General features: G+C 42.5%; 1 protein-coding gene across 1 annotated transcript in view; it reads left to right on the top strand.

Annotated features, from left to right (window-relative positions):
* Positions 1–17,754, top strand: part of LOC134549002 (ovostatin-like) — a 32,311-nt gene extending 14,557 nt beyond the window's left edge. Inside the window, exons 18-36 of the mRNA XM_063394322.1 lie at positions 364–454; positions 2,534–2,762; positions 2,976–3,102; positions 4,530–4,651; positions 5,297–5,348; positions 5,694–5,777; positions 6,759–6,935; positions 7,410–7,491; positions 8,383–8,539; positions 9,008–9,082; positions 10,414–10,579; positions 11,090–11,310; positions 12,374–12,589; positions 12,711–12,835; positions 13,030–13,120; positions 15,534–15,605; positions 16,156–16,258; positions 17,026–17,100; positions 17,553–17,754. Of these exons, the coding sequence (XP_063250392.1) occupies positions 364–454; positions 2,534–2,762; positions 2,976–3,102; positions 4,530–4,651; positions 5,297–5,348; positions 5,694–5,777; positions 6,759–6,935; positions 7,410–7,491; positions 8,383–8,539; positions 9,008–9,082; positions 10,414–10,579; positions 11,090–11,310; positions 12,374–12,589; positions 12,711–12,835; positions 13,030–13,120; positions 15,534–15,605; positions 16,156–16,258; positions 17,026–17,078 (2,243 nt within the window). The 3' untranslated portion in view covers positions 17,079–17,100; positions 17,553–17,754. The remainder of the gene's footprint in view (positions 1–363; positions 455–2,533; positions 2,763–2,975; positions 3,103–4,529; positions 4,652–5,296; positions 5,349–5,693; positions 5,778–6,758; positions 6,936–7,409; positions 7,492–8,382; positions 8,540–9,007; positions 9,083–10,413; positions 10,580–11,089; positions 11,311–12,373; positions 12,590–12,710; positions 12,836–13,029; positions 13,121–15,533; positions 15,606–16,155; positions 16,259–17,025; positions 17,101–17,552) is intronic.
* The last annotated feature ends 7,291 nt before the right edge of the window (positions 17,755–25,045 follow it).

The following is a 25,045-nucleotide window of genomic DNA, read 5'->3' as shown; positions in this document are numbered from 1 at the left end:
AGCTTTGATGACAATACTGGCTTCTGGTGACTGTTTGCAAATCAAAGAGAGATAGTTGTAGAGGATGGGGAACACACTTTTCTAACTGAGTAACAAGACCTTTCAGTATGAAATGAAGTGAAATGTCTTGTAAAATAGCTAATATTTCCAGTATTTTGCCATGGGAAAAGAGAATAGATAAGAAATTGTTTCTTCACATATCCCCATATCTCTTGGAATTTTTCCTGTTATATGGGGGGATGGGAAATCAAAAAATGCTCAAACAGGATACTTAGTGTTCATTTGTGGTGGTGAAGCATGAAGTTCAGGTTCTTCTCACATGATGTCTCTAATACAATCCTTTAATCATATCCCCACTTGTAGCTGAGTCAATGACTGTTGGTGGGGGTGGTGGCTTCAGCACTGTCCGAAAATACTTCCCCGAGACCTGGATTTGGGAACTGGTTAACACTGAGTAAGTATGTTTATCTTCACTTCTTTCCTCCTTTTTGAGTTGGTTCATTTAGCTATGTCGTAGTTTGAAGGGAAGTGAGTTTTTTTAGAAGTAGTGGTCAAACCAATCAGTCTTTTGGGTCTGAGTATTGGCACCTTTGTTGGCCACTAAGAGGTGGACACGCCTCTGAGGACACGAGGGGTTAAAACCCGGATTTCCCAGCAGGACTCTCTCTTTCCTGCTCTGCTTTCGGAGAGGGAGCGTCTTCTCCTCTCCCCTGTCCGGGCCTGGCTAGGCCGGGTGGGGGAGGGGAGCAAGGTGGGCCTGGCTAGGCAAGGTGGGCCTCGGGGTGGGGAACAGAGGGAGCTGGAGTAGAGCTGGTCCAGCTTCCATCTAGAATAGAGGAGTAGAAGGAGAACTTTGGAGGTGCCTTCCGTCCCCCTCCCTGTCCCATCCCGTTCCCCCCCCCTTCCCCCCCCCCGGTCCCGTCTCTCTCCTCCCCCCACAGAGAGAAGGTGCCGAGTTGGAGCTGCTTGTGAGAGCTGCAGTGCCTGCGATCGCCTGTGCCTGACCTTGGTGGTGGGAGATAAAGCTTTTAACTCTTTCTAAGGCAAAAGAGAGTTATCCCTAGACACTGTATTCTCATAGTTGGTAGTTTTAGAAGAGAGAGAAGACAGCCTGGGACCGAGAGGGTAATGTGAGATAGAAAGAAGCCCCTTCGATTGCCGGAATGAAGAAGAGTAGCTTATGAGGCTGGACTTTTCTTGCATAATGATAGCCATAGACGGACCCTGGACCCTCCTGACTATAAATAAGACTGTGTGTGGGTGAATGTTTTTGGCTCAAACCCAGAGACGTTCTGGCCTGCTTCTTGGAGCCCCCGGCCCCAGGGGTAAATAGAGGGGACCTGAGTCCCAAAATGAGAAGATAGCTAGTTTTTAGTACTTGGCCAAAACATCCTTAAAAAGAGCCCTGTTGCAGTGCAAGTCCATGGACGGCAGTGAGAGTGCCAGACATAGAAAAGAGAGTGTCACCCTGGCAAACTCTTCGAGGCAGTGCCATGGGTGACGTGGGAACACGGGATGGTGGACCTGTGTTTCCTGTGGGGGGGTGGTCTGTAGTGCGAGAGAGACTCCTCTCGTCCTAGATAGAATGTAGATTGTCTAAATTTTAAAGGATGATGATTTAGATTAAGAACCCAGGGTTGTTGAGGGATTAAGCAAGTAGATGAAGGTAATGTGCTAGAGACAACTGAGTGAGCATGTATAGAATAGAATTAGGGAGAGGAGAAGCAGTGTTTTTGGGAGGTTTTCTCTTCTGCTTTTGGGTGGCTGGGTTTTTTCTTTCCTTTTCTATTGTCCATTGTTATGTAATATAATAAATTGTCTGTCTGTTTCAAGAAGTAGGCCTGCTCTGCTCTGTTCTTGACCACATCTCACAAGAGTTCATTAAGTAAAATATATCCTCATAGGTGCATTGGCATTTTGTCAAATGTCAACCCATGACAAGCTAAAATGGGAAGGGACTATGGAACATATGTTTGCTTTGTAGATGTGGGTCTACTTTTCCCATCTTGATCAATGACAATTGCAGACAAATATTCTGTGTCCTGTTTCCTGTCGTGCTGTTGGGGAGAAATAAATAGGGGCTAAGAGTGAAATAAAAGCACTTTTTAAGGAGAGAGAACGAACTTGTTATTTTTCATCCAATTTTTAATTCAGCAGCAAAAACTTCAGTTTATTTTATTTTCTTTCAGGCTATCATAGCATCTGCAATGAGAATATTTCCATCTTAACTATGCCTTCAGAAGCTGTTCTAGAACATTAATCTAAATTTATTGATTCTAATCTCTATGATTTAGCATAGTGGTTTTTCAACAATTTGTATTTCTAAATTTAAAAAGCTGAGTATTTGAGTGCTCTAACATGTAGTTAACCTCTTTCTTTACTTCAACATTACAACTTTTTTTTAATATATGGAAAAGTATCTTATGGAAAGTGAGATGAAAGAAGTTCTAACTCAAGCAGAAAGCCTATTCTATAACTTGTCTTGAAAAATTCTAAAGACCATTTTTCATTCTGTGTTTCTTATTCTCTTCAGTTCCAGAGGAGAGGTCGATGTCTCATACACCATCCCTGACACCATCACAGAATGGAAAGCCAGTGCTTTCTGTGTGCAGGATGACGCTGGGTTTGGCATCTCCTCACCTGTTTCCCTGACAGCATTTCAACCATTCTTTGTGGACCTCACCCTGCCATACTCTGTCACTCGAGGGGAAAAGTTTAATTTAATAGCCAATGTCTTCAACTACCTCAACAAGTGTGTCCAGGTATACCAAGCTCCCTTTTACTTGCTATGTGGTTTGCTTGTTTCCCAGAGATCTTTTTGCTCTTGAAGGAGGAACTTCAGCAGAGGGTGTGGGTGCTGTGCTGTGCAAAACACAATAAATACTGAGTAATGCAGCAGCCTCCTTTGCTCTGCAGCCTGATTTTAAGGCCATTCCCTTTCATTTGTAACCTTGCTCCTTCTTTCTTTGTCTCAGATCAGTGCCATACTGGCACAGTCAAGTGACTACAAGGCAGAGATCCTTTCATCAGGGGGCAACACAGCAACTGTGTGTGCCAATGAAAGAAAAACATATATTTGGGCTGTTAGCCCCCAAAAACTGGGTAAGTTTGTCTTTTTACCACCTTGATATATCTCTGTTTGTTCTTTCTTCTCCAACCCTTTAGGGCAACATCAATAATCCACAAGCAGGCATTTCTGGACATTAATTGCTAATAAATTTACTAATAATTTTGGACTGGATTCTCAATGGGCAATAAGGACACTGCTCCTTCCTGGTTTTGTAGCTGTGTTAGTCTGCATTGCCTTCAAGTCCACGTTGTCTTTTTTCTTAAAAGCAGTTGTAATTACTTGCATATGTAAGTGCTCCAAAAGTTGAAATATGAATAAAGGCAGAAGAGCTATAATTAAACTATTGCAACACTGCCCTAGGCTGGAGAAAACTCAGTACAAAGCTAAGAAGAGGTGGAAATTGGTACTTAATGTCTGAGTTTTGGCCAGGATAACCCGTTGTCTTGGTTTGAAAGACAGATATCTGCTAGGAAGGGGCAGGACCTCCCTAGAGATGGAGAATTCAAATCCCCTCCCTCCAAATTATTCCAATTAAAAGGAAAATTAAAGGAGCTTTCAGGCAGAGGTATGGGGGTAGGAATAACAGTTCTTTACTAGTATATATGACAAAACGACAAACAAACAACAACTACAGCATCAATAATAAACAGAACCAAGAACCTTGAGGGCTTTCTTTTACAAAAGCCCAGAGCAGTTTGATCTGGGTGCCCCTGCAGGACTCTGAGAGGCCGAACTGGAAGGAAGGAAAAGTCCCGGGCTGGTGGATGAGATGAGGAGCTCTGCGCTGGCAGCTGGAACAGCAGGGGTGTCCCGGCAGGGCTGGGCAGTGCAGGGCTACAGAGTAGCAGGAGAGCCTCAAAGGTCCGAAGAAGCAGCGACGGTGAGGGGAGAGGCTGGAGAAAGCGAGTTCAGGATTCCCGGGTACACAGCAGATGACGATAGATTTCCCAGGACGAGGCAGAGGCAGAGGGCAGCCTGACCGTCCTCCTCGGCGCTGAGAGCAAGAGTGCCTCCCCCTCCCCCAGATCTGTCTTTTTGCCTTTCCCCAAAGCTAATCATCTCTCCCGTCTGAGGGACACTCCCAGGGACTCAAAAACAATAGGTGTAGCTTCGTGCTGCCATATCCCTCAAGCACTCTTTTTGTCCTGACTAAGTAGTCATTAAGGCTTCTTGGAAACTTATGGGAAAAAATTCTGTGAGAAGAGGGAAAAAAAAAAACCAAAACCAAATCTAACCCCCAACACCCGTCTTTCACTCCTCATTCCAGGGCCCCAGGCAAGCACTCCTTTCTACTAACAAACAGATATGGAATCTTGATGGAATTTGGTTTTACTGAGCTGTCTTTAGAGCAAATATATTTCTCAGCAGTTCATCAGCCTGGAAGAGGCAGTCAAAACCAGGGGTAGTTGTAGACATTGAAGATAATTTCATTTTCTTGGGCTGTTGGGTGGCTTTCTAGGCGAGGTGAAATTCGTGATCACTGCGGAGGCCAAACAGAACACTGGAGATACTGGAAACAGCACACCTCCAGAAGATGAGACCATTTACAGGGACACCTTGTTTCAAACCCTGCTTGTTGAGGTATGGTAGGAAATCTGCAGGTGCTTTCTGTCTTGTGGAAACTGGAATTCCTGTGGCTGAGGGTTAGAACCAACTAGGAGGGAGGGAGGGATTGCACTACAGTGTGGAGGGAGCACAGTACTTGTGTACAGTAGGCTTCTCCATATCAAAATAAGTGAAAATCATGGTGGTCACAGTATCCACTGTCCTCCTCCCACTGTGTTCTTCTTGGGACCATGAGCATGTGTCCTGACAGCCCAGGTTGCCAGAAGGGAGAAGATTCCATACCTTACTTTTAAGCACCTTTAGCATGTGACTCAAATACTAGGGAGGAGGGTGGAGGGAGGATATAAAAGGAAAAGGGTTTATCTTGAGCAGCATAAAGCAACAGCTACATAGGATTAATTGGACAGAGTCCCTCTCAGAGGCTAGAAATACCTGTTTTTTAACTTCTCTTTGAGTAGAAAGGTGCTCTGGAAAGGATGTTGTGTAAAAGAAGGAGCCATTAGAGATATTCTAGTGGAGCTATGGTAGGACTGGGCACTAAAGGTGCATGGTCTGATAGCCATATTCACATACTGTCTTACACTGCTAAATGTCATAGTTTCATGGTGATGTTCTGCACTTTTTTTTCTCTTCCTGACCACTTCACTGCAATCAAACAAGCCTGAAGGTATTAAAAAGGAGTTGACTCAGAGCTCCCTCGTCTGTGCAAAAGGTAAGTCAATTTATTTATTTATTTAATTAATTAATTAATTAATTCACTCATTCATTTATTCATTCATTCCAGGGAGTTAAGTGGAATTGATTCACTGTCTTGTAGATCTTGTCCTACAAAACCAGAGACCCTTCCAGTGGAGGAAAGAGATATTCAGGGTGTCCTAGGGTGACTAGGACACAGAGTCAGAGTGCTAGGCAAAAATTCAGGATTTTCAGATACCTTTGGTTCATTGGGCAAATCTCCATGGCATTTTCCTTACCCAGACTGAAGACTATAAGAGCCAAGACTTCTGTAAAAAACACCATAATTTTAACAATTCTTCTTTTCACATTTTCTTACCAGGCAAAAAGATTTCTGAACAAGTATCTCTCAGCTTGCCAGGAAACCTAGTGCAGGGATCAGCCAGAGCTTATTTTTCTGTCATTGGTAAGTTTAATACTTAGACTAAATGCAAAATGGCATTTCTCTTGTGCTGCACCAAGTGCCATTGTGTATACACACACAAACCTTATGTAAAGGTGAAGTAGTAATTATTCCTGATTTTAGAAGGTAAGTTTTCTACTTTCTAAAATGGCAGTGAGAGGCAAAATTTGCTTGATATGAGTTCTCTCATATCAAGAGAGGACAAAATGGTCCAATAATTTCCATTTATATTATATTTCAGATTATACTGAATTTACATATCCAGTTCAGTATAGTAAAACAGCCAATTCAGATGAAAAGTAGCATAAGGCAGACTTCTTTGGAAAAAATTATCTTAATTTCTTGGAAAGAAATCTTCAGAACTTTGCTGACTGCATAGTTTCAAATTTACCATTTTGCATAATGAAAAACATTTTAAGAGAGTAAGCTCCCATAGAATAAAAGTTTCAGGTCCCAATCAACTCTATTAATCTGAAAGTCATTATTAAGATTTGAGGGTTCTCTTCAGTGAAAATTTTTTGAGGTTCTGAACTCAGATTGTTTTCTAAACACAGTTGGTTTAGGTGCCTGTGTCTGTGTGAGGTGTGTGATGCTGTGCAATTACAGCCTCAGCAGCCAATCAGCATCGTACCCCACACAACATTTTCACGTCTGTGCAAAAACAGGAAGCAGGTTGTAAAGGGCAGGGAAACCAAATCCTTCCAAGCAGTCATAGCTGTTTCTCAGAAGCCATGCCAGCCAGTGTTGGTGCTCATTTTTTCTCTCACAGTCTCAGTCTCTCCCAGCTGTCCATCATCCAGATAAGAAATGAAAGATGGGGACAGTTCAGCACTTTTCTTCTATGACATGCCTTTGGTTACTATGATTACTCTATATTAGTCATTGCCCTTGGGTCCATAATAACAAAGTATGGACCAATGTATAATGCTGTGTAATAAAAACCTGTCTGAACTGAGCTGACTTGACACATTTTTCACTCTTCAGGAGACATTTTGGGTACAGCCCTGCGGAACATAGATAACCTCCTCCACATGCCTTATGGCTGTGGGGAGCAGAACATGGCCTTGTTCACACCCAACATCTATGCCCTGGATTATCTGAATAAGACTGGGCAGCTGACTGAAGAGATTAGAGTCAGGGGCACTGGCTATTTATCCAGAGGTAAGAGGTTTTCAGATTCTTCCATCTTCTTCCCCAGAGAAATGGTCACAGGACCAAGCTTGACAGAGTTTAAGCATTTAGGCAATGCTATCAGGCAGATGGTGTGATTTTGGGGGTTCTTTACATGGTTAAGATGTGGACTTGATGACCATTGTTGGTCCCTTCCAACTCAGAATAAGCTGTGATTCTGTGATGTAGTATTGTGATTGTTTGCCTTGAATTCTTCAGCTCTACATGGTGAGCACTGATCTCTGAAATCCAGTACCACAACAATTGCATAGAAGCAGGCAATGAGAGCACCCCAAAAGCAGCATGTCATTGCTTCAGGAGCAAAAGCAGCTGGAATTCAGAGTGGTTGGCATTATTCGCCAGACTGAATACTAAATCCAAAAGTCTTACTGCTTCAGTTGAACAAACAGCAGAACTAATCCTTTTCTGCGATCACAAAATGTGTCTTCTTTATTGTGATTTCAGGCTACCAGAAACAGCTCTCCTATAAACACCGAGATGGTTCCTACAGCTCCTTTGGGTTGCGAGATGGAGAAGGGAGTGTATGGTAAGTGATGACACTTTCTATTTCCCTAGAACAGAACCTTTAGGCTTTGAAAAACAATCCAAGTATTCAGTGATTCTTATTTTTAATAGACTAAATGAATATAGTTCAATTAATCTGAATCTCCTGGTAAAGGAGAAATTAATAACAGGAAAGAGAGTAACAAAAGGATGGTATGATTGTTGGGAGCTGGAGTACATGATGTTCAACAGGAAACTGAAGGATCTGGGTTTGTTTGGCCTGTAGAAGAAGAAGCTAATGGGAGAACTGGATAAACTTTGCTGCTGCCTAGGTGGGGACTCCGGAAATACAGAGTCAGACTCTTGCTGGAGCTGCACAGAGTAAGGACAAGAGTTTGTCCTTACTCAAGTTGCTACAGAGATGACTCCAAGTGGGTAGAGGGAATAAAAATCTTCCCCAGGAGAAGGCTGTAGCACTGAGACAAATGCCCAGAGAGGGTGTGGGTGTCTCTACCCCTAGAGACTTTCACATAACTGGACAAAAGACTGAGCAGCCTGACACAGCTCGGAAGTTGGTCTTAGTTTAAGCAGTGGTTGAACAGGAGACTTCCATAGGTCCCTTCCAACCTGATTTGTTTCACAATTCAATTAACTAAGACTAGAAATTACTAACATCAATCATCAAGCTGTGTCTGTACTTTTCCACTGCTCTAAAATAATGGTTTCAGCACAGTAATGGAGACATATCAGGTCATGTTTTAGTATCAGGATTTTATGTATATTATTTATTTAAAACTTAGAAAACACTTTCTTCTTTTACCTCAAACACTATTAAATGCTTTTAATGTAATTTCCTATGCATATCCTATGCACTGGTAAATGTCCTTGGTCTTGTTCACACCGTCCCTGCTTCCTGTGTCTGGATCCCCTGCAGGCTCACTGCCTTCGTGTACAAGTCACTGGAGCAAGCCAAACGCTACATCTACATTGATGACAGTGTCCAGTCTCAAACTCTGATCTGGCTGGCAAGCAAGCAGAAGACAGATGGCTGCTTTGAAAATGCTGGATCACATTTCAACAATGCTTTGAAGGTAACTGAGATAAGTATAGACGCAGTCTCCCAGTCCTGCCATCTGGATTTATTGGGATAAGACACAGGCTTTTACTCTTCACCACACCCTTATTCTTTCTAGTGTTGTTGCCTCGTGTCTCTCCTATACAAGCAGGGCATAATTCTTATGTGTGCCCTTGATGATGAGGTAAAAACAAGTAGAACTTTCTGAGTTGTACGTCTTGGGTTTTATTTTCCACCCCTGCATTGTGTGCTCAGCCACAAGCTATTGTCTGCTTTATTATACACATACGACAGTCAAGAAGATGCAGTCAATTACTTTGGCTTTATCCTGTGTGAACTCGATCTTTCTTGTTCCTGTGCACACAGGGAGACAGAAAATACTGCTGATCTCAAATCTAACTGGCATATGAACTGTGAATAAATTCATACGTTCTTTCTTTCTAGGACACTCATCCTAACCAGTTCTTTGCTTGTTTTTCATCAGGGTGGAGAAGAAGCTGAATACTCCCTCACAGCCTATGTTGTGGCATCATTGCTGGAGGCTGGACACTCTGCTGCAGTAGGTATTTGGTGCTGTTAGCCCAGTCAGCCATTTGTCAAGTCACAGTCATATTGCACAAGTCACAGTCACATTGCACAAGTCACATTCCTCACATCAGCATTCTTTTACAATGAGGAACTCTAATACTGATTGTTGGACAGTAGATGACTGTAGACAGTCATTTTCAGAACCCTCAGTCTCCTGGAAGTATTTAACAAGTGTTACAAATCAGTTACATATCCAGTGCCTGTGGATTCACTGGAAACACCCTTGAGGAATCCAGCTGTTTTAGACCATGGTAGTCTAAGTAGGTGTAAAATCCAGACTGAATTTGCCCACTCCATCCAGAGTCCACTTTGGAATTTTCTCTGAATTTGCCCAGTCCAAAGTTCAAGCTATCCAAATCTTCAATCTACAAACTCACTTTGTGCATTTAGTTCCAAGCTGTGTTTCCATTTCCCTATGGAAATCTTAATAATGGAAGGAAATTATGAGCTGCTGGTTGTAGTACTAGGCATTGGGAAATGAGAGCCTAGGTCTGTTCTCTGTAATATATTTCCTGCATATCCTTGTTGCCTTGTTTTTATGCTGACTTTGTTCTTTGTGTGGGGAGAATGGGGAGGAGGAGTATTGTTCCAAATCTGATGAACATGTTCTAGATGTGCTGATTCTTTGAACATCCCTCAGACATGGGGTATGGGCCATCATGAAGGTACACGACACCAACAGGATGAAAACATTGTGCAGAATCAAAAAGTTCTATAGCAACAAGAATTTAGTTTCCAATATCTTCCTAAGAAGCTCCAGAATCTGGTGCCACACGTTTAAGTGAAGCTGCAGAGACACAACATGGTTAGTGGTGTGCTGGTGATGTCTGAGATGAAGAAGAGTTCACAGAGATAGTTGAAGAAGGCTAAAAGGTCTGAATAGTTACTTTGGTAGTTATAGCTAGAAAATGAGCAATATCCATTTGAGAGAGCCTGCTAAATCATGAGGTCTCAATACATTTTACATGGTTCTGTAAAAATGGTCCATATTTTATTGCTGAAGCAACCAAGGGACAAAGGTTTCACTTGAACAGAGGCATCTCATGAGTCAGGAAAAGAAACAGTGCTCTCTTATTCTGGCCATGCTGCCTCTAAATAAATGCAGAAAGGAGGCAGCATGACTTGAGGAGCATTTTTTTACAGGATACGCTCTGTAGGCCCTTAAACATGCCATGGATCATGTACACTTCTAGCATGAAGAGTCAGAGATTGCAGCTTAAGCAATGATGGGAGTATTTAAAAAGGACTGTGTGGAGACACAAATCCAAGTACCTGACACCCTACTGTGTTTTGCATTACCAGCATCCTGTTGTTCGGAGTGGCATGAACTGTTTGGAGACTGCATTTAACAGTGGGGTCCACAACCTGTACAACCAGGCCCTCCTTGCCTATGTTTATGGCTTAGCTGGCAGAGAGGAAAGATGCCAGTTCTTCCTTGAGCATCTGGATGGGGCAGCTGTCAGGGCTGGTAAGTGCAGCATGGCCATGGTGGAGGCAGTGCAGCTGATGGAGTGGTCTGTTATATCATGTAAGCTGTTCTGATGCACAGTTTTGTCATGAATGCTCTCCCTTCCCATCTCAAGCCTGCTATGCTACTGAATTTATCTCTAGGAGTTTTTCTGTCTGTCTCTTTTGGCTTCACAAAAGTACGAGCTGTGGCCTGATCTATGAAATTTTGAAATAGTTTGAGAGGAGAGAGACTCCCCTGCATGCCTCAGCCCAAGGTGTACCTAATTTTCCAAGTAGTTTCCTCTTGTAATGCTGAACAAACCCACTTCCCTTAACTATGTCATGTGCCTCTGTTTGCAACTGTCTTAGCATCCCTCTTTGTCTTACATAGCCTGCTTTAATAAATTCCCTTTCCATCCCTTCCTGTTTTTTTTCCAGCTCAGAAGTAAAACTTACCCAGTTCAGGACACCAGGATCTAAAAAACCCCTTTTTTTCTGTGCTTTTTACACTCTACTTCTCTGTTTTCAGGTGGATCTGTTCACTGGCAGAGAGAAAACAAGCCACCAGCAGAACGTTTCTCTGACTTCTATTCCCGTGCCCCTTCTGCTGAGATTGAAATGACCAGCTATGTGCTCCTGGCTCTGCTCAACAGAGCCAAACTCACTCCAGAAGACTTATCTTACATTTCCCGCATTGTGTACTGGCTTATCAAACAACAGAACCCATATGGTGGCTTTTCCTCCAGCCAGGTAACAACTGGGTGTGGTAAAAAAGAAAGCATCTTGGAGCAGTACAGTCTGCAAGCTGAATCTTGACCAATGACAAATCTTTCTGACTGCATATGGATTTGAATAATACTGGATAAATGGTGCTTGCATGGGTTGCCTTGTCAAAGGCAATCTTCATAGCTTTACATGTAATTTGGTTTTAAGCACTGGGAATTTACCTGAGTTCCAAGTTAGCCACGGACAGCAGTCACTGCTCACACAACATTATCCCAGGTCTTCTGCGATAATTAAAATCTGTTGTTCCAGAATCACAAAATCCAGAACGGGTCAGGCTGGATGGGACCACAGGGGGTCATTTGGTCCAATCTCCCTGCTCAGGCGGGGTCATCCTAGAACACATGGCACAGGATTGTGTCCAGATAGTTCTGGAATATCTCCAGTGCTGGAGACACCACAACCTCTCTGGGCAGCCTGTTCTAATGAGCAGTCACCTACACAGTGAAGAATTTCTTCCTCGTGTTCAGGTGGAACTTCCTGTGCATCCATTTCTGCCCAATGCCTCTTCTTCTATTACTTAGTACCACCAAGAAGAGCCTGGATCCTCTGGACACATTCCCTTCAGATATTTGTGAGATCCCCTCTCAGTTGTCTCTTCTCAAGGCCCAGTTCTGTCAGCCTTTCCTTGTTAGAAATGATCCAGTCCCTTAATCATTCTTGTCATGATGCTCCTCTGGACCCACTCCAGGAGCTCCTTGTCTCTGCTGTGCTGAGGAGCCTAGACTGGACACATCAACCTAGGGCTGAGTAGAGGGGCAGGATCAGGTCCCTCCTCCTGCTGCCAAAGTGCTTCCTAATGCACCACAGATGCACTTACTGATCACCAGAGCACACTGGTGGCTCAGGGACAGCTTTCTGCCCACCAGGATGAGTTCTACAAGAACTTGTGTCTTGTCTCCTTGGCTCTTTGCAAAGGCCCCCTGCATTTATGAGTATTGACAAAGCATCAGGGAGACAGGAGCTGCACTAATCCCACACACCATCTTACACCTGGGTACCTAATTTGGGATAATGTTATTCTTTTCAGGACACTGTGGTTGCTCTCCAAGCTTTAGCCCAGTATGCATATCTCACCTTCTCCAAAGAAAGTCTTAATACAGTCGAAGTCCACTTCATGGAGACCCCCAGTAAGATTTTCCAAGTGAATGACAAGAACCGATTCTTACTGCAGCAGGCTTCCTTACCCACTATCCCAGGGAGTTACAGCGTGGAGGTGAATGGCACTGGCTGTGTCTATCTGCAGGTAAGCAAGCTGGGAACTCAGCACCACCCTCTGGGAACTAAGCAGGGGACTCTCCATGGTTTATTCCTCTTCATATGTCACGTTCTCCTTTAAATCTGTGACCACTTTTTATCTCTTTCAGACCACCCTGAGATACAACATCCATTTGCCAAAAAAAGCTGCAGGGTTCTCTCTGTCTGTAAGGACAGCAAATGTGTCTGGCACAGGTCACTATCCACCAAGGTTTGACCTTGTCCTCTCAGCCAGGTAACTTCCTTTCACTGACCTACCCCCTCGCATTCGCAGTTTGCTAAAGCATCCAAGAAAGGATCTAAGTACAGACAGTTAACTGCTGCTCTGCAGCTGTAGGAAGAAAAACAGGATTGCTGGGAGCTAAAAATGTCATTCACTGGTCTCTTTTCCATTTGCAGACCAGACTAACAGAACTTTTCTCATTTTAGTTACACAGGAAACCGCAACGTCTCCAACATGGCCATTATTGATGTGAAAATGCTCTCGGGATTTGTTCCTGAAGAATCTTCCCTGAAACAGGTAAAAAGTGGGACCAATGTGAATGATAAAGCCTAAAAACATAGGAAGTTGATAAACATAGTCTCTGATTAGCAAATTTGAGCCTATGGGAATACTGGAAAGTCCTTGAGCATAGCCTTCTCTCACATACTCTGTGTTTTGAATTTGTAGCTGTTTACATGTTGAAGACAAATCCATTAGGAGTTGCCAAATCCAGTAGTCCAGAAGAGCTAAGATTTCATATCACCAGGTCCAACCAACAGCAAAGTTCAGTCTGTATTCTCAATAAGCAGACATGCACACTACACACATCTATATACATCCATCCATACATAATATACGTGTCCCACAGATCAGTAGACAGGAAAGACAGCACTTCCACAAACACAGCACAATTGGCCTTGTCCTGTTCCCTTTTTCTGCCTGATCAGATTAAAATCTCATTTGTGGAAAAGAGAAATAAATAAATGCATAATTATACACAAGCACATATATAAATGCAAACACATGATGTGGCCTCGGGCACTCAGTCTGCCCAGCAGCTGCCCCGGACCTTTGTTCTGTGGAGTTGCTGGCACCGGGACATGTGCCTCCTTCAAGGCCTAAGCTCCACCTCAGTTCCTGGAACTGAGGTCCCCATCACCCACAGGTGTGCATGGTGAGGGCCTCTGTAAGCACTCCTAAACATGCAGCAGACGAGCTGGGCTCCCCTGGTTTCACAGTGCTGTCAAACCGACACATACACACTGAGACATGCAAGTCTCCACAAGCTGCTCCAGACCAATGTCCACCTCCAAGACTGTATGGTTTCTCCAGGCTCAGACACCCTGGTCCCTTTGGTAGCTGTGTTGGATCCTCTGGTGTCTCCAACATTTGGGTCAGGTTTACACCTGACTCAGCAGCTGGCTGCTATTCCGGTTTATCACTAGTGACCACATGCTGACATACACACCCCTGCCACTACAAGGCTGAAGTCTGGTGTCTCAGGATGCTGGCACTCCAGGCACACTGTCCCTGTGATCTCTGATCCTCTCTTCGGTGACCTGCAGTCCCTACACACACGTTCATACAGAATAGAGAGCCTTTCACCCTGGAAAATTGCCAGGCGCAGAGATTATTAAGGAGGCAGGAGAGGCTGTGGTGACCAGGTGCAGGGCAGACAAGTGTGCTGACCACCAACCTGTTAATGTGCAACTGACCTATTTTATCTCATTTTACACCCTTTTTCCTTCCAACTGGATTTTATCCCTCTCTTTGTTACTTCTGGTTCTTACCCTAAACACCTGGAATAACTTTCTTGATTCCCACCATCCCATACTCAGCCCCATGGTCTGTAGGCAGCATTCCCCTTCAGTCTGCAAGGTGATCTGGGGACATTCTGCTGTTGACTCACCTGGTGGGCCTCACACTGGCAATGGGCTGGTCCCTGCCCCATGGCAGCCCCAAGGGGAAGAGATCAGAGTGCTCCAGTGGCTCTGCTCAGGTTCCCTGGGGTTTCCCTGTGCTCCTTGGTGTCTGTGTGTAGGAGTCTGTAGTCACACAGCCTAACAGAATCTGTGGGAGAAATACTTCTGCCATTGTTAAATTGCTTGAATTGGAATTTTGCATTATTATCCCTTTGACAAGGGTTATTTCTTCCTTACAGTACAGTTTAACAAATTACAAAAAAAAAAGGAGGTTTACTCCTTTACTATCCAGAAATTTGGTTATGATGATGACAATTCTGGAGACAACACTGATAAGCACCTCGTTTAGATTCCTAATACAATTCAGCTTCACAGTAGATGAGTTACCTTCAAATCATGAGCTGTAATTTTCAAGTAGATAAAAAGAAGAATGAAATTCTTTGTAGAGTCTGCTCATACCTTTGTGTGTTTATAATCTTTCAGCATTCAGGCCTGAATTTTTTTGGCTAGAACTGTATGAAATTAATAAATATTCTTTGGAAGATTTTTTTCTGTTGAGATGCTATTCTGTTTGACATCCTACTCTTCTTCATATACACTTGGGGAAAAATAGCTGGTTTTTAAAGTTTGGAATACTTTAGGTTTGTATGTTTTGATATTAAAACAATATTGTTCACATTCTTTTCTAAGTGTTTTTAAACTTTCATTTAAAACATACAATGGATGAGAAAGTGAGTCAGCTTGAGCCCAGAAATTAATTCTAAATTCTCTTTGAAATGGGAGATCTTAGGTTGATGGTGAAAGTCACAAGTATCAAAGCTGACTGGTGGAACTGTTTACCACTGTGACTGGTCTGCGCGCATCAGGTTATAAAAACACTCAGCTTGCCTTTCTTGTTTTGGCGACTAGATGGCAGGGTGGGATAAAAGGAGCACAGCAGCCACTTTAAATGCATTTTGCTGTGGAATCTGTACGTCTCCTTGGCAAGCCTGCAGTGCTAACATTGCTGTATTTTCCCTTATTTAAAGCTTCAGTCTGAGAGTTCTGTTGTGGATCGTGTGGACATCAAGAACAACCACATACTCTTCTACCTCCAGAAGGTATGCTTGGGAGGTTTCCTTTTGGTTTTATTAAATTGGAAGTTTCAAACAGACTCCCAGATAAAAGAAATACCTTATTAATAGCATATTAACCATACCCATGCTTAAAAGATGTAAAGGTGCTTCACTCAATCCTACATCACAGGGGATAATAGATATACTGCAATTAAAGTAATAAAGAGAGAAGAGTCTTAGGAGTACCAAAGGTGATTTTAGCTGGGAGAAGGCAAGGAAAGAAACTAACAGGAATTTTTGATTGCAGGATGAATGCTGATGTGCTGAAAACCACACTAAGAGGGAATAAAGTTTGGGCAATTGGCAATGGAAATAGGAAGAGGAAAAAAGAAAAGAGCACACAGTTTTGACACCAAAACATAATTAGCAACATCTTTTCAACAATTATCTGATTTAACATCAAGTTTACAAACTGGAGGGAACTGTAGAATGTCACATTGTCACACAGTCTGATTCAGAAATTAATCTGTTCAACCTTAGCCTTAGAGATATTTATGAAGAGTTCTGATGCATCTTCTTGTCTTGCCATTTCCAGGTCTCCCAGAAGGAAATCAGCTTCTCCTTTGGTGTGGAGCAAAGCCTGCCTGTCTCAGACATCAAACCAGTGCCTGTACATATATATGATTACTATGAAACAGGTAGGTGACCCAGCAGGCCTTGGTAAAACCTGTGACAAAGGAGAGAGAAGGGGAGTTCCACTTAGCAATTCTGCTGGTTTTGATTACCAGACTGCAAAGGTTTTGCAGAGCATAAACAGTTCCTGCCCTCCTGTGTTTACATTTCTTGCTTCATTTCAACATAAAGCAGATAAGAAAGTGATACGTGAGAGTTTCTGTCTCACAAAACACATACAAAAAGACATGTGGTTCCACTTTCTTTCCGCAGTTTGGACATGATGGTTAAAATCAGTAACTCAAAGGCAGCAGTGTTCCTGACTTCCCTGAACTGCATTAGCTAGGTTTTTTACTTAATATTGTCATAGTAGGCTACAGCAAAAAGATCTTCATTAGTGGAATTCAATACTTAAGTAGGAATTACAGTCCCACTTAACAAAAGTTAGTGTAAATAACCAGAAGTAGAAAATTAAGTGCCTGACCATCTTTCTTGAACGGCATCCTAGCAGATCAGGAGCAGCAGTCAGAGAATTGACCCTGGAGTGCATTTTCTGCCACCTGATCCACATCTTGCACGGTGACAGCAATGATGTGTCCTGACAAACATGGTCAGAGTGCACTGGTCTCTGACTATGCAGCCCTGCAACTGCGTGCCTTGACAATTGGGAGTCTACCAGAAAATTTATCAAATGTCTTCTGTTTTGTAGCATGTTAGTGACAGGTGCAGATAGACTGGGGTCAGAATGATTTCTCACTCTCACACAAATGTCTTCTTCCTTTCTCCTTTCCAGATGAATATGCCCTTTCAGAGTACAACACACCCTTCTCCCCATCTTCCAACTGAAATCAGATGTGTGCCAGAAGAGGTAATGATACAGAAAATATCAGGCAAGCAGTTATAGAACAAGAAGAGGATAAATTTTTGTTGTTGTTGTTTGGTTTTGGTTGGTTGGTTGGGGTTTTTTTTTGTGAGCACAATGAAAAACGTAGAATAATGAAGAATAAGCAAATCCCATATTGCTATATATCAGAATGACCCATTCTAGCCCACACTTCAAAAAGAACTGGGTCCAATGTGGATTAGAAACTGCAAATAAAGTCCTTTTCCTGACAAGGGAGATACTGTGCAATTGTTGACTTTGGTCATCCATCTTGTTTTGAAACTTATTACATATTCCAGTGGGAGATATGTGTAAAGGTAAATGGTTGAAATGTGTTCTGGGCCACAGATTCCTCTCAAGAAATCCTAATCTCAGATAATAACGTGCTGCTGCTGCTTCTGTAGATTTTACTTGTTTTGGGTCTTTTCATTATCCAGAGGGAAAATCCTGAAGAAATTACATTGATCCTCACCTTTTTTGGCAATTGAACTGAATCATCTACAGATGAGAGAATTCTAATTACAGGAAGACAACTTCTGTACAAGTTTTGCCTCTATCTAGAAAGAAATGTTTTCTTCAGATTAGCATCTCATGTTTTTTGTTTCTCTTTGTAATAAAACATTCTGATTGGCAATGGTATTTGTTCCAGTCTCCACTCCTTGGTCTGTCTAGAACTGGGTGAACACAAGAGCCCAGGATATGGTGGGAGAGGAGCAGTCCAGTCCACGCCCTGAGAGCACTGTTCAGGAGGATGTCAGGTTTGCACTGGGACAGCTCAAGTGAAACCAATCCTGCCTCACAGTGCAGGAACCTCTGTGACAGGGGGAAGTCATGACAGACACCCTCAGGCTCAGTGTAATCCCAGAAAGATGCAAAAGCAATTTGGAAGCCGTGGGAGAACATAAATGTTGGTTTGGAAGAGCCTGGGGATGACACCAATTGCAGCCTCCTGTCCTAAGAACTGCCCAACAGAAACTAACCAGAAGGGTGTTCAGCTTGTGGGTGGCACTGGGGTCCAGAAAAAAAAGCAGACTTCAGCAATTCAGCAACACCAGGACCTAGGAGACCTTGGCAAGCAGCTAGAGAGTTGCTCTAAACAGATGAGGAATTTGACGTAGGAATCTAAGGCTCTTTGTGAATTTAGATTCTGGCTGATGTGAGCTAAGTGCCTCAACACCCTTGAGAACCTGGCCCCATGCCCTGATGATCTACATGCACCACCTGGCATGTGAAAGCATCAGGCACAGAGCAGCTTTTCATGTGCATGCAGGCGAGCCTGAAGGGGCACACTGCTGCATAAAGCAGCATTTTGAGCCCATGTGTCACCTATATTTCTGGTTATTCTCCTTAGGATGGACAGAAATATGGGAATGAAGTTCTCTGGGGTTTTTTTTCCCTCTTTTTTTTTTTTCCCCAAGTTGCATATAAGCTTGGTTTATCAAGAAACAAGAATAGTTTCTTCCCTGACAATTATGGAGAAATTTCTACCTTGTGAAAAAAATAATGACATTTTGAGAAAAAAGATTTTGTAAGGTGAGTGGCTTTCAAGTCCTTCAATTCTGCGCAAAACACTGAGTTTCTATCCCCAGCATTTCTCTTCCCATCAGAAGCAACCCCTGGGCCCAACCCTTGACCGAAAATGTCACACTGAAAGCAATGTTTTCATGTTTGCATGAGACCTGTGGTGACTTTTGCTACAGACAGACACATGCTGAGAAGTAAGTTATGACTCTGAGGAGGTTAAGGGGCCAACTGACCCCAAACTCCCCCTTGCTCACCCATCCCTGTCAGCAAAAAAGATTGTGTGAGCTTCAAGAGGGGTCAGCCAGGCTACTTCAATCCACCTTCCTCAGCTGTGTAAACTCAGCCTGCTGCTAAACAAAAGCCTTTGTTTAATGCCATTCCAGTGAATGGCCAACTGCAAGCCTGGTCAGATGGAAACTGAGATGAAATGCAGATGCTTTCAAACGCACAGCATTTAAATTTTACTACAAATTTCCAAAACACTAGGCTGAGAGGGAGTGGAAGGAACAATGCCAGCAAAAGTACCTAGCAAAATCTGCATTTTACAGCCTTCTTTTACCTCTGTGACTCTTTTAACTGCAGTGCAACTAATGACTCAATTTTTTGTTCTCATGGAGCTTGCATCATGTGAAGTTGCTGCTTCAAAATTTCAGTTTGCTTAACCTCAATGCAAGTCAGATGAAAAGATGTAACAATTGAGAGGAGCATCAGATACTGAGCTTGTAGGACCATGTGAATCAAGCAGAAAATGGTGAGGGCCATATCCCATCTCAAAAAACGGCAAATACATTTACACTGTTTTCTTTGATTGCTATAGTTAGAAAGGTGCTCTAGAACTCTAAAATTACCACAAATCAATCTTCTCTTTCAGCGTGCAAATGGTGCAGTTCCTATGGGACCTATCTGCTGTAGTCCATGGGAATGTGCCAGGACAGGCTCTGGAAGTTTTTCCCAGAGGTATAAACTGCCAGAACTCTGACACTGTTTTGTGTAATAGCAATACACTTGTGCTATGAGCAACTATGAGTGACACTAGACATGGGTGTGATGCTCCAGTCACTCCCTCATTTCCACACAGTGCTCTCCAGCAGACAGTTTTGCCTGGTTCATTTATGAGTCAATAACAATAAAAAACCTGTAGTTCTTCAAAAGAGGACAATCAGGACTTTCTCTTATTCCCTGTTTGCCTGAAGCCAGCCTCTTTGCTCTGAGACAACTTGGAAACCTCAGCTGTTTAGGAAGATAATAAAAGGTAATAAAGACTGACAAGCCTTCATCAAGGACAGATCCTCCAGCTTGTTTTGTACAGTGCTCAGCAGTTCAATATATAGCAGCAGAATATATTTTCACTGGAGACAAAGCAGAAAACATAACCTTTATGTGAGGGGAATGAATCAAAAAACTTTTCAGGCATAAGGTCAGGGGTTGAAGGCACAAACAGGCTCTCCCTGGGGGGCATCCCTAAAGTGGTGCAATTAATATATCAGGTAACACAAGAGCATTGTTTCGCTGCCAAGTAGATAATAATAACAGATAAAGGGAGAGAAAGCTGCAGGCTCTGAATAGCATTTGCACGCCTTCCATAATGTGCCTGGAACAAGTTCAATTTCTGGGATGTCGTAGTGGAAAGAAAAATTATTTGTAACGACAAAAAATGGGTTTAGAAGCAAGATGTTGGTCCATGGCAAAAAGATCAAAGCACTCAAAAAGAGACTGAGCCTCCAACATTTAGTGTTATCAGCCAGTTGTGACTCGTAAGCCCAAGCTCTCTTTCCCATTCAAGTCCTAGCAGTTTCATGCCTACACTGAAGACAGACTACAAAGAAATGAGAAGAAGTAGTCCCTGCTCTAAAAGAGGTAGGTCTGATGTCTTGCATGCATCTCCTATGAACTCTTGATTCTGATCATATCATTTTACAACCTTGAAGTGAGATCCACCCATCTTTTCTCAGAGCATTTGGATTAGACATACAGCATTTGCCCAGAAGCTATGGCCAAGAAATTTCCTTTGGCCCATAAAGCTGCATCCAAACACACATGTGAAAACATTGCTCCTTCGTAGTACTCCTCTCACAGACCAACCTGCAGTTCAGACAGTTCAGATTCAAGTCTCTTATGTCAACAGTGCCTGAAGCTGCAGGAAAACCTTAGGGGTATGATTACCTCAGTAAAATCCTTGTAGGATCTCTAGGCTGATGGCTGAATTCCTAAAGGAAAGCAGAACTGTATGACCCTTCTCAAGTCAATCCAGAGAAGAAAGGCAACCAGCCAGGGAAGGCTATTCCACTCTAAACTGATGGACGGAAGGAGAAGAAAATAAGAGGGACTAATGGGGCCTCAAACATTTACAAATCTGTCATTGCAATGCATTTATGAGTCATTTCTGCAGAATGAAATTTAAGAACAGGCTTCTCATAAAGCAGAGAAAAGCCATTGCAATATGAAAGCCTCAGAGAGCTACTTCTTTCTACATATGCCTGTCATGAGTTATCACCTGAAATGAAAGCAAATGCTTCTACCCTCAGAGTGCAGAAGCTGCAGCTACAAAGAGAAGATAGTTGTGCACAGCTGTGAAATAGAAACAAAGAGTTAGGGGTTTGATCAGAGGTGAAAAGGTCAGAGAATGGTTTGGGCACTCCTCAGCATGCTGGAGATGGCTGGTCTCAGGCACCTTTCTGGTAGCCAGAAAAGCCAATACACAACACCACCATGTGCAGCTTGCATCAGCTCTTGGTACACAAGATGATTTCTCAGTACCAGCCTCAGGTAGGAGAGATTTAGGGGGTAACATGCAGCCAGACTAGTTGTCCCACCATAACTAGTTACATTTTATGGATTACATGTCAAATGTTTCCCATTTAATGCTACTCATTGTTAAGTATTTTCTTTTCCCCCTGTAATAAAAAATTGATTTATATTTGCAAGTGTGAAGAATGAACTGACTAAGTACCAGAGATTTTTCGAGGGGCTTATTCGGATTTTTTATTGGTGACCTCTTCACATTTGAGCTGAACACTTGATGCTGCCTGTAAAGACCACAAAGAAAGGAGGGCTGAAAAACTCTTGTTCCTGTCCATGCAAGGACAGTAAAACTGCAAAGCACTCCCAAATGAAATGCACACTCTCTTATCAGCCTAACCATAGCACTGCCTTCATAGTTTAGCCAGAAAGCTGCCAGGTAATCTTTGTATAATTAGGAAAGATAATTTCATTTTTATATCCATTAGTATCCACTCTGAAGCTTGTCCAAGTGTTTTGACAGTAGTCAGATTCCAGGTTCACTCAGCTTTCACTAGCATTTGTCACCAAAACTCCACAGCAAAGACAGGCTTAATACTTCAGCTCACAGTTATTCCTGCTCAGATCTCGGTCTCTACACAGATGTGGAGAAAGGTCCCTGTTTTGGAAGCAGGTTATGGATGACCCCTCCACATTCACACTCAACAAAGTCACTGAAGACTTGCAACTGGCTGACCTTCAACAACCTTCATCTTTTATAAAGCTGCCTTTTCTAGGCATCGTAGACTCCTGAAATAAACTGCAGTCCTCCCCACCACCACATTTTGTTTAAAAAAATTCCATCACTCATCAAAACCACTTCAAGCTGTGACTATTCTGCTAGGGATACATGTATTTTCTTTTATGACCTTGCCATCCTTGTAGCTGCTAGAGGACTTTGCCAAGGCTCACATATCTTAGAACAATGAAAGAAATCTTGCATGCTTGACTAGAGACCCTATTGACCAAGCAGAACTTTATCTGCAGTTACCGTGTTTCAGTATTGTTCCCCAAACACCTGGGCCAAACCAAGCATTTCGACCTTTACTGTGCCTAAACAAATCGTTACAGTCTAGTCTTTTTAGAGATGGTTTTATAGGACGCAGTCATGGCCAAAATCACAGGTTGATTCAGTACTTTTCAACTAGTTTTTGTAGCTGTAATGACCAAATTTCTTTGCATTGATCCTTTTCTGAATGCGGCAATTAACCCATTCACGAGAAAGCTGACAGTGCCTACACCACAAATACATGGTTACAGATCTTGCAGACACATCCAAGCTGGTTTAAGACTGCATGAGTGAGAAGGAGTACTAGACTTATATGAAATGTTAGCAGCCACAAATGCTTCAAAAACAGGAAACAAAACATGGAGCTCCAGAGATTGTTGTAATTTTCCTAAAGCCATTTGATGATTTCCACAGGAAAGAAATACAGCTCAGTCACAGTAATAGTGAGTGAATTTGAGGTCAAGAAATCACACAGAAAGACACAGAAATTACTGTGACTGAGCAGCCCTATACGAAAAAAGTATTTGCAGTTGAGTAGTATTACTGTAGCTTTTCACAGCAAGACAGATTTTATTTGTAAAGAAAATCTTGTACTGGTGGAACATATCCAGTGCCTCAAATAAACCAAACCACAACCATAAAGGCACAATTTTTGGTGTTGAACTATGGCTGCAGCAGGATTATTTCAGTGGCAGAAAGATATCTGTACTTAGCTGGTGGGACATTTTTAACAAAGATAACTAAATCAAATTTAACTAAATCAGATGGCTCATTCTACTGTTGCCAAGGCTCCCTCTCATTTCTCTCCATCTACAAACACACAGATCTCTCTCTGTGTGCTACAGCTAAGCACAAGTAACTGAGGTCTGAAGTTATGGCGCGGGTAACACTCAAAGTTAGGCTGGCAAAAACCTCTTTTTGAGTCAAGAATGCAAGACAATCTGACTGTATACTGACATTTCTCCAACATTACCCAAAACCAGGAACCTCTTCCAGTACGTGAAGCTACAAGAAATATGGAGAGAGACTACTTAAAAGCCCCTATAGTAACAGGACAAGGGGGAATTGATTCAAACTGAAAGAGAGCAGGTTTAGATTAGATATTAGCAAGAAATTACTGACTGTGAACTTGGTGAGGCACTGGCACAGGCTGCACAGAGAAGCTCTGGGTGCCCCATCTGTGGCAGTGTTCAAGGCCAGGCTGGATGGAGCTCTGAGCATCCTGGTCTAGTGGAAGGTGTCCCTGCCCATGGCAGGGGGGTTGGAACTTGATGATCTTTAAGGTCCATTTCAACCCAAACCACTCCATGATTCTTTGAAATACAGACCTGGTGATGAAGTATCATCTCTCCAACTTCCCTACAGAGTAATCTTCACAAGCTTCTTGAACATGTGCAGTTGAGTTTAAAAGAATGGGTGGGATATGAAAAGCAGAGACATGCAGTCAGCAAATAATAATGATTAAAAATCATAAAAAACAAATGTCAATGGTTTTGTAAATATTTGCCCTGAAAACAACCTTTTTGTTCTATCCAGTGGAACATTGTTTGATTCCCCTATGAAAGAAAAGTTATTATATGTTATAGCCAAGAAAATGGGATGACCTCCATTTTCCTTTGTTGTGATAAGGTTACAGTGGCTTTTTTTTCACCCAGGGGACTTGTTTCATTGCAAACTTATTAATTCAATGGCTTCTCTATCACAGATTAATGCATCTTTTGTTTGTTTATTTCCTTATCAGATGCACCTTCTTCATTGTGATTGGTGGAGGTTTTAAACTAGTACAGTGAATTATCTGGATATAGGATGCATGGGTCATCTTTGTCCTTCATTTGCTTACTGTTCAGAAGGTGTAAGTCCACAGAAGACATTGTGACGGGTGCCAGTTCTTGGACATACAATTGTGCCCTTTCTGACCAAATCCAGACTATATTTGGGGCAAACCACCTGCTTGTTATTACAGTAAGTTATACACAACTACCCTTCTCTACCTCTACAACCTTTGAATGTCACCTAAACCACTCAACCCTCTGATTAAATATTCAAAGGTAAACTCAAAAAGCTTCTGTGGTGATTGTCAAAGTGACTTGTTTGGAATGAGTACTTTATTATGTTGCAATAAATTTGTAACTACCTGAGGAAGCCAAGAAAAGTGAGAACCTGCAATACTGGTTATCTCCTTTTTCCACAATGTCAGCTCAAGTTCAAGCCCTTGTCAGTGAATTTCTGTTCTTGGCAGCTCCTGGTATGGGTATCCCATTGCAGAGAAAATAAAGACTGATCCTTAGGGAAGCTCCTTAACTGGAGAATCTGTAGAGATCCTCTGCACAGAAATGACAGTGAGGTGAGCTTTCAGAACAGAACCTCAGTCTGTTGTCTGTGTTCTAAGCACCCACACCATGCCACAGAGAGACCTCTGGGGAACCACCTGCTAATTCCACATGTTCCATTTCCAAATGGTTTGATACTTCTGTGAAAATTTTGAAGGCATAAGGGAAAACATTTCATTGCCACCCTATGTGCCCCGTGTTTCTATTGAAGGAAGTTTCACAGACTAGCAAGAAATTAGAAGAGAAAGTCATGAAACAAATCAGTATGTTAGAGAAAATCATGCTCCCA

Source organism: Prinia subflava, chromosome 3 (assembly GCF_021018805.1).
Source record: "Prinia subflava isolate CZ2003 ecotype Zambia chromosome 3, Cam_Psub_1.2, whole genome shotgun sequence".
Classification (NCBI taxonomy): Eukaryota; Metazoa; Chordata; class Aves; order Passeriformes; family Cisticolidae; genus Prinia; species Prinia subflava.
This window is presented reverse-complemented; position numbering and strand designations above follow the sequence as displayed.